Below are 14,986 nucleotides of genomic sequence, written 5' to 3'. Positions count from 1 at the left end.
CAATTTCTCAACAGGATATTCATAGAACTGAGATCAGAAGAGTACAGGTTTGGAAGTGGATGTAGAGGATTTATGGTGTCTACATTACATATCACATCTACTTCTTCTAGAATAGCTTGGTAAGGTTCTAAGCAGTCACGTAACCAATAGAGCTCCTTGATATACTACAGGGGATAAATGTGCTATAGAGTAATTTTTGGCATCTAGAAGCAAATGTGAAAGTACTATGCCTTCAGTGGATATACTGTAAATGTGAATTTGGTATAGTGATTTCACTCCCTGCCGTACTCTGCATGGAGAAATGCATTTGGAAAATACTTATTATACTTACTTTATTTTCCTTAACACAAGAATGCTGCCTTTAAGGGAAAAGTCATGGGGTAGGAGAAAATGAATGAACTTAAGTATTTTAATCAAAATTTACTAATGTTCTGTGGTCAAATACTGTTGTCTGAGGGCTAGATCACATAGCCAACAAGAGACTGTTTTGCACTTGTATATTTATTTAAAATACTTGTTAACCACCCTTCATCAAAAGGTTCTAGGGGGAATGTACAAAAATGTGAATGCAAACTAATTCACATACAACATATAAACACAATTTTGAACTAACAAAATACAAGACAAAAATAAACCGCAAAAGAGCAAAGTGAACAAATAAAAGTTATCTAAAATGCTAAAAACACTAAAATGCCTGAGGAAATAGGAAGACTTACACTTGGTACTGAAAAACTTATAACAGAGGCACACCTGGCACCAACCTGGAAAAGAATTCCAAAGTTGGGGTACCAGTCCACCACAGAAAAAGCCGACTTCCTTGAAGCAACATAATATACCTCTCTACTAAAGAAGGAGTAGGGCCTTTCCAGCAGATTTTAAGGGAATGCTGGTATGAGGAAAAGATACTTCTTCAGGTATTTGGGCCCCAGTGTGTTTAGGGTTTCAAAGCGTAAGCACCAACACCTTAAATTGGGCTTGGAAGGGAATAGGCAAGTCCATATCTGCAGAGAATTGCACAGAGAATCACATTGGGTGCTCCAGTGGTACATGTTGAGTACATGTCTTTATACATAAGGACAGGATTCTGTGGATAAACAAGCTGCTTTTTATGAGCTGGTCCTTAGGTTAAAATGTATTATAGTATTCTCAAACATATTTTTATTTTTGTTAACCTAAAGCAAGAGAGGACTTCCATTGCCAGGGCTAGGAAGCAGGGCAGGCTCCAGCAATGCGGGGGCCCTTGGGCATTAGCCTGCCCCGGGCCCCTCTGCTTTTCTTCTGCGATCCCGTGGATCGCAAGACGAGCTTCCGAACCGCCCGTCATCCCCCGCGCTTCACCTACCTTTCTCTGCTGTTCGCGCAGGGTTGCCATCAATAAGGATGGCGGCCGAGGTTTCCGTAAGGGACTGAAGCCTTTGCCGCCATCTTGGTAGATGGCATGCAGCGCGCACATTGCTGCCATCAACCAAGATGGTGGCAGGGGCTTCAGTCCCTTACGGAAACCTCGGCCACCATCTTTATTGGTGGCAATCCTGCGTGAACAGCAGAGAAAGGTAGGTGAAGCGCGGGCTCGGAAGCTCATCTTGCGATCCGCAGGATCACGGAAGGGGAGCGGAGGGCCCCTCAGGGGGCTCCAAGAGCTGCAGGGCCCTCGGGCCAGTGCCCAACCTGGCCGCCCTTTGGAACCGGCCCTGCTAGGGAGTTCCCAGTAGATAGAGCAGGTGAACCTGTTGAAGACCTTGTCACACTGTGGAACAGCAAGGGTGTTGGGCTCTTGACATGGTTGCCCCCAAGTGCCCTCTACAGCATTGTGGAGCCTGGTTTGCATCTTGGTACACCAGTGAGCTAAGGGCAATGAAACAAGCTGGACGATGGCTAGAGCGCAAGTGGCAAAAGACGTGCTGTGAGGCTGATCGGGCATGAGTAAAACATTACTGTGCAGTGATGAGGGCAGCGAAGAAGTCCCACTTCTCTGCCTCCATCGCATCAAGTAGCTGTCCAGTGGAGCTTTTCTGTATTGTCAAGGGTCTGTTGACATCATCTCCAGGAAATGGAGTTTTAGACCCTTCGGAGGCCCACTGTGAATTGTTTGCAAGGCACTTTGAGGGTAAAGTTGCTCACCTCCGTAGCAATCTTGATGCCCCATCCACATCTACTGTAGTCCCCAATGAGTTGTCCAGTGCAACGTCTGCTGCAGCTTCTTGGGATCGGTTTCAGTTGATGCGGCCCGATGATGTGGAGAAGATGTTTGCAACAATGTGGCCAGCAACATGTCCTCTCGACCCTTGCCCTTCTTGCCTTATTAGTTTGCTGGGGGGGGTGACCTAGTGGATCCAGGGTGGGGTTAATGCATCGTTGCAGGAGGGAGTGGTTCCAGCTGCCCTGAAAGAGGCGGTGATCTGATCACTCCTGAAAAGCCCACCCTGGACTCATTGGTTTGCAACAACTACCGACCGGTCGCAAATACCCCCCTTTTAGGGAAGGTGATTGAGAGGGTTGTGGCACAGCAATTGCCAGCACTCTTAGATGAAACAGATTATCTTGACCCATTCCAGTTTGGGTTCAGTTCTGGTTATGGGACTGAATCAGCCTTCATCTCCTGGATGGATGACGTTTATCAGGAGGACAGGGGAAGTGCAACACTATTATTCTTACTTGATACCTCGGCAGCTTTTGATCCCATTGACCATGATATCCTTCTGGACTGACTTAGTGAGATGGATATTGGAGGCACAGATTTACAGTGGTTCTGATCCTACCTCCAAGGTCGTTTTCAAAGAATAGCATTGGGGGATTGTCTTTAACCCCTGGCAGTTGTGCTGTGAGATGCCACAGGGTACCATTTTGTTCCCCATGCTGTTTAACATCTATATGAAGCCCTTGGGAGCGGTCATCAGGAGATTTGGGGCAAGGTGTCAGCAGTACACTGACGATACCCACCTCTGTTTCTCCATAACATCTGAATCGGGAGAGGCCGTGCAAGCCCTGGACCGCTGCCTGGACTGGGTGGTGGGCTGGATGAGAGCCAATAAACTGAGTCTGAATCCTAGCAAAATGGAGGCACTGTGGGTTGGTGGTTTCCGAGTTCGAATAATTGATCAGTTGCCTGCTTTGTATGGGGTCGTACTCCCTCTGAAAGAGCAGGTCCATAGTCTGGGGGTGCTCCTAGATCTTTGTCACTAGAGGCCCAAGTGACCTCAGTGGTTAGGAGTGCCTTTTACCAGTTTCTGCTGGTAAGACAGCTGCAGATACCAACTTATCAGGAGGTCCGTTCTGCACAACATAGAAAGTGGACCTTTAGTGTGGCGGCACCTACCCTGTGGAATTCCCTCCCCTTAAATATTAGACGGGCACCATCTGTTATCTTTCTGGTGCCTACTGAAGACCTTCCTCTTTCAACAAGCCTTTTAAGTAAAGCCCTTATCCCAGTCTGTGTCTGTTGGAATTGCTTTTTAGTATGTTTTTAAATCTTTTTTTAAAAAATAGATATTTTTAAAGATGTTTAAATGTTTTTAATTGTCGTTTAAATATATTTTAAAGTTTGTTTTTATGATGTGTTAGTATTTTTAGTGCTTTTGTTTGCTGCCCTGGACTCCTACTGGGAGAAAGGGCAGGATATAAAGGGGGGGGAGGGAGAAGAGACCTTATAAAACTGCAATCCTCATAGCCCCACTGAATCCAGTAGGGCCTTAATGGGCAGGGGGGAAAATTCTTTGATTTTTTTTAAAGTACACATTTGATCCCCCCCCCCATCCTTGAAGCAAATCCTACCAATCCGCTTGGCAAGGAACCAAATTCCCCCCTTCCACACTTTGGTTGGGATCTCTGCATACAAACTTTCCCCCTTCTCCTCCCCTTCCCCGTTATATGCAAATTTATTTTATACAAGTGTCTCATATCCTTTTACAGCTGCCTGCCATTGTTCAAATGTGCATCCCATCCCCAATGATATATAAGTACAAAACTGGTGGCTATATAAATTCTATTTTATTATGATTATTAAACCAAAAATGAAACCAAAATTAAAATAGAACAGCACCATTAAGCAGTTAAAAGCTAACAGAAATGTTAACATAACAAGCAGAAATTAGCTGGTGAATCCCACCGCTCACCCCCACATTCAAGGCACATTGCTTCCCCCCCAAAAAAAATCCTGGGAACTGTAGTTTACAATTCACAGAGCTACAATTCCCAGCACCTTCAACAAACTACAGTTCTTGGGATTCTTAGGGGGAAAGTCATATGCTTTAAATGTATTGTGTGTATACAGTCCAAGGTTGCAATCCGGTATACATTACCTGAGGGTAAGCCTTATTGAATATAATGGGGCTTACTTCTAAGTAAACATGTATAAGATTGGACAGTGATGGGAACGTTTCACCTAATGAATTTCTTTCTACCGAATGCACAAGAGCAATGGTGGGGGGTGAGGAAAGAGAGCGCTCAGACTATCAGACTTGATAGAACAAAGGATGCTGAGCAAATAGTCCTTCTGGCTGGCTTTAAAAAAGCAGCTTCTGAAGCAGCGGCGGCTACTACTACTGCCAAGACGCAGCAGAGCAAGCGTTCTGCAGGAAGAAAGGAATGCAAGGTTGACGGTTTTACCGAGAGAGATCCACACACACTACGGAAAAGAGCGGTTGCCGCGCGTAGGAAGGAATTCGGCGCCAGTGCTTTTGAAAGAGAACGATGGATCTCCCATGCACAGTAAAAGTTGAGAATGATAGATCTTCAGGGCCTGAGTGGGAAGGTGAGAGGTGCAGAGCGAGCCTCTCTGCGCATGGGAGCTCTCACTGAAAAGCACTGGTTAGCCCACCTTCCTGCCGCTCAACGCACGTGTCCTGATAGTGACTACGGCGGCTGGTGAATGGCAGCGTGGTAATGTCAGGCCCAGGGCACTCCGGACTCTCCCGTTGGTCCCGCTGTCCACGATGAGGGGTGTTGAGCAATCTATCGAGCCGAAAGTTACTTACTCAGACACAAAGAAACCACACAAACCTCCTCTCTCTTTCTCCGCATGAACATAACAGAATTGATGACATCACACTTGCCTCTCAGAATTTGCAAGCCTCCACCCTATCAGAACGCCGCTTTTTCTAACCAATCATGAGCCTCTACTGCAGAGTTCCAGTTCTGGCAATCAGGAAAATTCAAATCCTATTGGCCAATCGTAGTAGGGACTATAGGGTTGCTATGAGCAAGATGTATGAGCGGAACAGACTTCTCCGCGCGAGTTCGCAACGCAGGCTGTCGTTCGACAACAGCTCAGTTCCTGGGGTGGGGTTAGGAAAGAGAAAGTAGCAGGTGGGTGCGCGCGAACCTCGTCTCTCCTTCACCTTAGCGCTTTCGCAGTGAGTGGTTGCGATAGCAGTTAAAGAGCAAATTGAGGACCGACCATCCTATTACAGGCCGCGTAAATTGCCCCCGCCGATTTGACGGTCTACTTGTGGCTGCCATCTTGTATTAAACTGTGGCTTTTTGTTTTTTGAACGCAACCACCGCGCTCCTTAAGGTGCCGCCCGCCGTAATTGGGGTCCTCCAATGGTCAAAGTCGTGAATCTTCTCAGTGGGCTTTCTTCAAAGTGGTTATATGCCTTCCCTGTAACCAGTGAGAGCATTTTCTGGCCCCTAAATTACTGTAACCGATACAGACTTTCTTATTCCTTTCCTCCGCCCAACTCCTTCGCATCATGTATACATTGAATGTGTGGAATTTATGTGTAAGAAATAGATAATCACATGTGCCAGTTTAGTGAAAGTTGTGTTCAGTCATCTCAACCTGTTACTGTAACCTAAATTCTGTGCTGCTGCTTCGGTATATTTAATGTAGAAAACACAACATATGGTCCTCAAAAGAATATGGAAGAAAAAGGTTTCAACTCTCATTACAGAAAAGGTTGCAAAACATGATTGTGGTCTGGTCTGTGTGTATAGTTTTTTTCCATAGCTTAAGCCTTGGAAGTTCTAGAGATTCTTCCCGATAAAACTTTTGTGTGTGTTTGTTTTGTGTGTCTGTGTGTGTTTTGCTTTTAAAAAATACCCAACAGCTTGTGAATGTGATTGAATATAGTATGTGACAGGGTAAAAGCCACAATTTAGAAGAAGGGTTGCTAAATTCAAGGCATCTGGTAGTCATGTATTTTCCTGTTCTTTTGCAGTCTCCAGGAAGATTATGCATCCCCATATGGAGCACGAAGTCTGAACATAGCTAGTCAATGCATAACTAAGGCTAGGTCGTGTTTTTCTAGGTAGGGCTGCAGTTGATGAACCAACCTAAGGTAGTATAGTAAACTGGCTGTCACACCACCATTTGTGATTCCACAGACAGTGCTGAGTCTAGAAGAAACCCCAAACTGTGAACATAGACCTTCTGGGAAGTACTACCCTATCCAGAAGTTGTTGCACCATTCCACCTAGAACAGCTGGCTTCCTTACCTCCACAGCACCACCTTCTTCACTGAATTAATGGTTAATTCATGTGTATCTCTCTTCCTCTAAAGAGCTCAAAGCAGTGCAATGTCTCCCAAGACAATAGTGAACCTAGAGCAATGGTCCCCAAACTTTTTCCCCCCATGGATCATTTGAAAATTGCTGATAGTCTTGGTGGACCACTTAATGATTTTTGTGCCTGTGATAGCAATTGTGGTAGATGCTATATGATTTCTAATTGTATTTTTATTGCTTCTTTCTTATTTTGTATTTTATTATATTAGAATTTGCATTCCATCAAAATCAAATTATAGCACAATAAAACAATATAAGAAATAAATGAAGCAATAAAAATAGAGTTAAAATCAATATGAATATTTACTATGGATATGCCACAGACCACCTTAATGAAACGTGTGGACCACTGGTGGTCCACAGACCGCTTTGCGAACCTCTGGCCTAAACCACCATGCAAGCTGATCATATGCATGTTTAAGTAAAAGTAAGTTCCACTAAGTCCAATGTACTGGTAATAACGCTTAGGACTGCAACCTCATAGATTAAGCTTTGTTCAGTTCTGCTAGACCAAATCAGCACAAATAGTAAAGTACAAATTCAGTTTTGTAAATTTGCTATCATTTTATAGTGTATACAAATTACACAAATAGAAGCTTTATCCTGTAGAATCTCTTTTCTATATTTTTAGGTTCCATTTTTTCTTTTGAGTTCGTAGGACTTAGTCTTAACAGCAACAGGAAAAAGTAGTGATGGTTAGGGCATTGGTCTTCAGCTGGTGGGTTGGGATCTGATACAAGGTGAGTCGCAATAGCAACACTAGCAACATGTAAACATATGATAAAAAATTAAATGGGTCCCCAAATGAATGTTTGGGTTAAATGTGTCCCAGGTCAGAAGATTACTGTTTTAGGATATCCTTTAATAAAATAGGGTGTGGTGAGAGAAATGTTTGTGTATACATTTATGAAAATACTAATACTTATTCTCCTTTTTTAGAGTTATGGTATTCATCCGGCTTTCATGTTTTTGCCCCTACTTGGAAGAATTCTATATAGGACATGTATAATATTTGAAGGATCTCACTGTGCTCATTCAGCACTGCAGAAATGTTGAAAGTGGAATTGGGATAATCATCAGAATTAATAAATGGATACTGGCTATTTTGTGAAACAGAGGCATGCCTCCACATTCTTTTAAATTTATCTTGAGAGTATATTGTGTTCTGCAAAATTTTGAGAACTATTTGAAAGATTAATTTGATTACTGTTTTTTTATTCAGGTATGCAGTATAAATATTGGCAATGACTCTTCAAGAAATTGTTCAGACTGCAGCCTGTTTATATCCTGAGAGAACAGCAGTTTGCTTTGATGAATGCATCAATAAACCTCCGGTTATTTACACATACAAGACAGTTACCAACCTAGCCACAGAACTAACAGATTTCTTGAGGAAACATTGTGATCTCAGTGAAAGTCTCGAAATAGGCCTCTACTGCTACCCAGGGATCAATCTGCCTTCTTGGATTTTAGGGTATTGTTTTTGAACTCATACTTACATAAAGTTACAGTCATTTTATTAAGCTCAAGCCAACATAGTTTTTAAACATTTGTCTGTTTGTATCACAGTGGGCTTCTTTGCGCTTTAAACCACAGTTAAACTTAACTGTGGTTTAAAGGTGAACGCCCAACAAGCAGGTGCACATTCGTAAATAATGGGCAAGTCGCTCTTCCACTCCTGTTGCATGCTAAGTCATTCTTTGGCTTAGATTTAGTCTCAGTCTGGGTTTGTGGTGTGTAACCTAGGTTTATTCTTGATTTACCACTTGTTTGTTTCAGAGAAACAAGCCACAAACTTGGGTTTGGTCCCAGCAGCGCAGTAGGAGCAGCTTGGGGGTGGGAGACAAAACATCTGCAGTTTTAGCCCTGTGCACCAACTCGCTGCATGTTACACCTTTAAACTATAGTTAGGTTTAATTGTGGTTTAAAGTGATGTGTGAACTAGGCCAGTGTTCCAGAGAACTTCAGAACCTGGCCTGATTGCACAGTCTTGTACATACTGTGAGTCTACTGTTAGCCTTCTGTTAGTCTTTAAGGAGCCGCAGTCCTCTTTGCTGTTTCTGCAACAAGAGACTAACATGGCTGCACCTCTGAAAATCCTATATATGCTTACTCGGATGAAAGTCACTGTATTCAGTGGGGCTTACTCCTAGAGAAGTGATTATAGGATTTCAGCTGAACCAAACTCTACAAAATCAAGAATAGTTTCATTTGGTAACTTAAGCCACTAGATGGAGTGATGAACACACTGATGAACCAAACGCAGTTTATCTTCATAGGTTCTATCCTTTTGTTACTTCAGGTATCTATCCGTGTTCACCTAAAATTGCTATTAATTTAAGGGATAGGTTGTAAAAAGATGCACCCAAGGCCTTGGTAATGCCAAGTAAAATTTCCACCCACATACATCCTTATGAACAGTAAATCCCCTGCAGCACTTTCAAAATGTAGTGTTGTCCAGGAAACCAAGATCAAAGATCATTTTTAAAAGTGTGAAACTGAAGCAGTAGATAATGGGTTATATCTGACTAAAGCTGCAATCCAATACACACCTGGGAGTAAGTCCCATTGAACATAATGGAGCTTACTTCTGAGTAGACATATATTGGATTGAAGCCTGTCATATGTAGACCCATTTAAACCAATGGAGGTAAGTCATGACTAACTTAAGTCTATGGATTTCAATAGGTATACTCAGAGTATGACATACTTGGATGCAAACCACTTTTTATGCTAATCAGGACTGTAGCAAGGGATGGGCGGGTATTTCCTTATTTATTCTATTAACAAAACCTAACTTCCATTCCAGTGGTTTTTCTAAGCCTGTCCCACTGCTATCAATAAATATCACCTATAGTCTTTACACCCTTAACTTACCAATAACCTTAGCAATTGTTATATAGGCAAGGTACAAAGTAAGTCAGGTATAGTTAACAGTAATACCTCAGTTAACAAATCCTCCAGGTAAGAATCTCCTTTTAACAAAGTCTTGTTTGGGGGTTGGGGGGCATACAATCTAACATAGTCAGAATGTGGCTCCTTGTCTACTGGGTTGTCTACTGTTAAAGAAGTAAAGAAGGACACATGTACTTTGTTAACTGAAGTATTACAGTATTTAACAAGGATATCCATGTTCATCTTTTGCAAAATTATGTGGTTTCTTTATAGTGCTGTCTCCAAATGGATATACTTGTTAACTTGTTACTGCCACTTTAAATAAACCAAACCCAGTTTATCTTTATAAGTACTGGCCTTCTGTTTCTTCAGGTATCTATGTTCACCTAAAACTGCTATTAATTTAATGGCATAGATTGTAAAAGTCAGTGGCAGAAATCTTAGAAAAACTGATGTTTGTCATTTATGTTTGCAAAATTCATCTGCACTTTGCCTAGCGAAAAAGATCTATGAAGATTTCCATGTAGATTTCCTTACTAAACGGTATGGTAAGGTCTGCTTCATATGTTCCATCCTTCCTACCCTGTTCACACAGGTTATGTCCTGCGAAAAATGTAACATGTGGAGCAGCTCCTAAAAGTCAAACTAGACATTACGAAGACCTGCCCATCAGGTCAGGGTTTTTGTTTATTTAATAATAAGTGCAGGAGGGGATTTTTATTTTATTTATGTGGGGAGAAGATATTTTCTCTTCAGCTTCATTGGGAGTTTTCCCCCCATTGATAATTGCAGCTGGGTGTGTTTGCAATTTTTGCATAGATCATAGCTGTAGAAGGAAGTGTAAAACCTAGAGTTGTGAAGGCTCAGAAAAAACCCAGAAAAATCCAGGGAAAAGACATTGAAAAATTCAGAGCCCTTCCCCATTTTCCCAGGTTTCTTCCTGGGCCTTCTCATCTCTAGTAAAACTTCACCTGTATGGTCCTGATAAAAATAGTGTGTGTGTGCAATTGCTTTTTAAATTAATACACCTGATGTAAAGGAAATAATTAATTTAATGTCACTTGTAATTAAGCAGTAAAGAGAATTGTTTCATTGCATTAGGAATTTCTGAATCCAAATACCATAATATTTAGTACAGAGGCTACTTCTAATATAACTTGTGAAGATGTAGATTTTTCAGGGTTTCAGGATTCCTGATAATCACTTGTAAAATTAACTATTTTGTTTTGCTAGAATTCTCCAAGTGCCAGCTGCGTATTCTCCTGTCGATCCAGATGCTCTTCCAATCCAATCTGCTTATTTTATGAAAAAGTGTAACTTCCAATATGTCCTTGTAGAAAAAGACAAAATTGATGTAAGTACAAAAGCTTCCAACAATTATTTTAATTGGGATATTAAAATGAGATTTGGGAATATGCTTTACCTTTATTTATCAAACATACCTCTTGCATGTTTACTTCGAAATCGTCCCACTGAATTCGGTGGGTGTTCTCCCAAGTAATAGGATAATTACGGCCACCAACTTGGATGGCTTTAAAAGAGGATTAGACAAATTCATGGAGGATATGGCTATCAATAGCTACTGTTATGAAGGCTATGTACTGTGTGTTGTAGGCAGTATGCCTCTGTATAGCAGTTACTGGGAACCACAAGTGGGAAAAGTGCTGTTGTACTTTGGTCCTTCTTGTGAGCTTCCCATAGGCATCTGGTTGGCCACTGTGAGAACAGGATGCTGGATGACATGGGCCTTTGACCTGATCCAGCAAGGCTCTTACAGTTTTATTGCAGTTGAACATGTTATGAACACTGATTTGCTTTGCTGTTAAACTGAATCCCCTTTGTTTTTATAGCGTAAACCACAGCCACAATCATTTGTGCCCTGTTCGCAAATTATCTTCCATGTTGTAATATTGTATAGTATTTCACAGCATTTGGTTACTGCTGTTCAGGGATTTCTCTTAAGTATGGGTTCAATCAAATTTGAAAAGCACATCTATTTTAAAAATGAAAAGTGCTTGTTCAGAATGGAAAAAAAACAACCCAAAATTCAAAAGGTTTTCTTTTTAAACCAAAATACATAGAAGTAAATTCCACTGAACTCAGTGGCCTGTAACATTTATTATTTATTTATTATTTGATTTATATCCTGTCCTTACAGCAGGAGCCCAGGGACAGTTAATAAACTCCATAAAAGGGTGCAAACCACCAAGCATTTGTCTTGGTTTGTCCACTTGTTGTGGAGTAGTTCTTAGATCATGCCGTTAGGGTTAAAATATTTCACCCCTTTAAAGTCAATTTTTTTAAAATCATCTCATCAGATTAGGTGCCACAAATTTCTTATTATTTTTGAAAATGTTTTATTTGTCATAGGATTGCACCAGAGAGAAAAGAACAATAGTGCGCATGTGTTTTATTAGATTAAAATCATTCTTTCTCTCTTTCAGAAATTCACAGTAACACACGGACACTTGTTCTGCCATAATTCCCTTGAAATACAGAAAGTTGGTTTGATTCTTTCCCAAAGGAATTACAGTCATTTTGATGTAAATCTGCTAACAGAATGTGTAAATGTTAAAAATGAACATTCTACAGTGACAAGTGGCTCAGAGGCACAAGCCTTGGACCAACAAGAGAAAAAAGCATCCAAAGAGCTGTTGGATGTCAGACAGCAGCACTCCATAGCATATATTTTGCATACATCTGGAACAACAGGGATCCCCAGAATTGTCAGAGTGCCTCATAAATGCATAGTACCAAATATTCTTCATCTTCGGTAAGTGCATTTTCCCAGTAGTATTTAAATAAAGGTGAATAGCTAGAAACCAGATTATTATTATTACTTGCATTATATCCCATCTTTCTTCTGTCACAAAATCAAGACAGCATACATGTGGTTCTGAGGCATCCATCCAAATCCAAACCTGCTTAGCATCAGCAAGGTGGTGGTCCCATGTGACTTTGACCGTACTCGGGGATAGCTAAAGTATATGAAATTACCAAGGTGGTATATAAAGATAATACCAAACACAAATCCTTTCTACAGCATTCAGCATAAATAAAACAAGCAAAAGAGGACAGGGACAGAGGGGTGAAGATTGCTGGGGTCTGTCACAAAAGCCCATTTTGCAGATTAAAAGTGCAACATGTCTAATTATTACATCCACTATACCACTAACTAAATTCTTCAGACAGATGCAAGACAAGTCTGATTTATTTGTTGAGATTTTTGCCTTGCTTCTCAACAGCAGCTTGTAAGAAGCTCAGAAGCCAAACAATTCAGAGGTTTCAAGAGTTTTAGGAACACTAATGACTTTTTACTATAGCTGTCACCTAATTTTGCTTTTAGTAAATATTCAATAAAAACTCATGTTATTTGAATCAGAATAATATGTGGTCTCATCCTGACCTCATTTAACACTGGGTTGGTTTTTAAAATGAATTTGGGGGCAGTTTCTGTTCTGATTATAGTGGCATGCTCATCATTAATATTCACTTTGTTTATGCTGGTGAAAATATGGTGTATTTTGGACTTGTAGTACAAGCCTATATGTGCCCACTAAACATTAAGTCCCACTGAGTTTAGTACAACTTACTGTCAGAGAAATGGCTATAGATTTGCAGCAATGTGCAAACATAATGGCCCAGTTTGCACACAGTGCTAACCCATGATTTGGTGCTATGTGGATGAGCCTCCATGAACCTGAATGAACTTTGGGCTCACTTGCCCTTCCCCTTTCCCTCTCCTACATGGCAAAGAGGAGGACTTCTGGAGAGTTTAGTTTTGCTTTCAAAGAATGTCTGCTTAGCATGTATAAACCAGGGACAGTGGTTAATTGTTAAACAAGTTAAACAAGACAAGTTCAACAATGGGTAATGAAGCTGTCTTGTTTAAGTAACCATAGTTTGCTTTAAACAAAGATCACTGGTTAAGCCAAGATTCTTTAAAAGCAAAACTGAACTCTGTAGAAGTCCTCCTCATTGCACAAGGAGAAAAGGGAGGGGAAATGTATGAGCCTGATGTAAGATGGAAGGATCTATCAATTTCAGTTCTCTCTGTTTCTGATTTTTCGAAGCTTAAATTTAGTTCTCCAGTTTTCTGCAGCAATTTGTGATTATTTTTTTTAAAAAAAATCCTATTGAAAGTTCTTCAGCGTTTTAGTATGAATTTTCCCTAATTTTCCTGCATTTTTGTCTGCAGCTTTGACTAATGAACACAACAGGTCTTTTAAGTAGAGACCTTATTCCAGTCTGCATTTGTGTTGGAATTGTTTTTCGGGTTTTTTTTTTAAAAGACATTTTAAAGATTTATTTTTAGATGTTTTGGAGATGTTTTTAAAGACGTTTTGTTTTTAAGATGTTTTAAAGATTTGTTTAGTGTTCTGTTTGCCCTCCTGGGCGGAAGGGCAAGATATAAATTTAATAAATAAATATGTGATATAACCTTCCTCTAATAATCTTCCATTACCTCTAATGCAATGCTTTTCAAAGAAGTTAGTTGGCAGTAATCAAGTGTCAAAAAATCTCAAGTGATGGGCATACATGTATGAAACATCCTTGAGAAAAGTAGACATAGTTTTAGGTATTTCAGCTAGTTAACTAATTGTAGTAGTGATTTATTTATTTATTTTAAAATATTTCTATCCCGCCTTTCTACCCTATAATAGGGCACTCAGGGCGGCTTACAAAAATGGAATCAAACACGTACATAATAAAATTGTAAACAGTAAATTCACAAAAACATTAAAATAAATTAAAATACTTAAGATACATAAAATACAATACACACACACACACACATATGTACTAAAGGGACTACAAAGGTAAAATTTAACATAGAAGGCATAAAATCAGTGTCAGGCTCTACCTTCAGTCCCTCCCAAAGGCTCTCCGGAACAAGATCATTTTCAGAACTCTCTGGAAAACAAGGGGAGGGAGCAGGGCAGACTTCTTGGGGTAGGGTATTCCAACGCTTGGGGGCCACAGCTGAAAAAGCTCTCTCCACATGCATGTCAGTCTAACATCTTTTATTCCAGGCACGCAGAGGAGACCAGAGGCATATGATCTTAAATCCCGGGCAGGTACTTATAGGCATAAGCGGTCCCTCAGGTATATTGGTCCAAAGCCGTTCAGGGCTTTAAAGGTCAGAACCAGCACTTTGAATTGGGCCTGGAAACAAATTGTTTGATGCTGGGAGATTGTTGATGCTGGGAGATGTCAACATTCATGCCGAGGTGGAGTCGATAAAACACAGGGGTGATATGCTCCCTGCGCCGTGCTCCAGTTAACATTCTGGCTGCTGCATTTTGAACCAGCTGCAATTTCCGAACCGTTTTCAAAGGCAGCCCCACATAGAGTGTGTTACAGTAATCAAGCCTCGATGTCACCAATGCATGTGTCATTGTGGCCAAGTCAACTGCCTCCAGGAACGGACGCAGCTGGTAGACCAGTTTGAGTTGGTCAAAAGCACTCCTGGCTACCACAGCCACCTGATTGATATTCAAGCAGCAGGGCAGGATCCAAGAGGACTCCCAAACTGCGGACCTGCTCCTTCAAGGGGAGTGCAACCCCATCCAGAACAGGTTGCAAC

At 41.0% G+C, this 14,986-nt stretch overlaps 1 protein-coding gene across 6 annotated transcripts in view; it reads left to right on the top strand.

The window, feature by feature from the left end:
* Window positions 1-5,178: 5,178 nt before the first annotated feature.
* Window positions 5,179-14,986, top strand: part of AASDH (aminoadipate-semialdehyde dehydrogenase) — a 37,328-nt gene continuing 27,520 nt past the window's right edge. The window contains exons 1-6 of one of the 6 annotated variants that reach the window (XM_061585242.1): window positions 5,179-5,304; window positions 7,444-7,622; window positions 7,727-7,978; window positions 9,995-10,072; window positions 10,633-10,753; window positions 11,844-12,172. In XM_061585242.1, coding sequence (XP_061441226.1) covers window positions 7,749-7,978; window positions 9,995-10,072; window positions 10,633-10,753; window positions 11,844-12,172 — 758 coding nt within the window. In that variant the 5' untranslated portion in view covers window positions 5,179-5,304; window positions 7,444-7,622; window positions 7,727-7,748. Of the gene's footprint in view, window positions 5,305-5,378; window positions 5,721-7,443; window positions 7,623-7,726; window positions 7,979-9,994; window positions 10,073-10,632; window positions 10,754-11,843; window positions 12,173-14,986 lie in introns of those variants that run through there. The other 5 variants (XM_061585241.1, XM_061585243.1, XM_061585240.1 and 2 more) reach the window with 5 other exon arrangements.

This window comes from Rhineura floridana, chromosome 9 (assembly GCF_030035675.1).
Source record: "Rhineura floridana isolate rRhiFlo1 chromosome 9, rRhiFlo1.hap2, whole genome shotgun sequence".
NCBI classification, from domain to species: domain Eukaryota; kingdom Metazoa; phylum Chordata; class Lepidosauria; order Squamata; family Rhineuridae; genus Rhineura; species Rhineura floridana.
The sequence above is the reverse complement of the archived record's forward strand: the minus strand, read 5'-3'. Positions and strand labels throughout refer to the sequence as shown.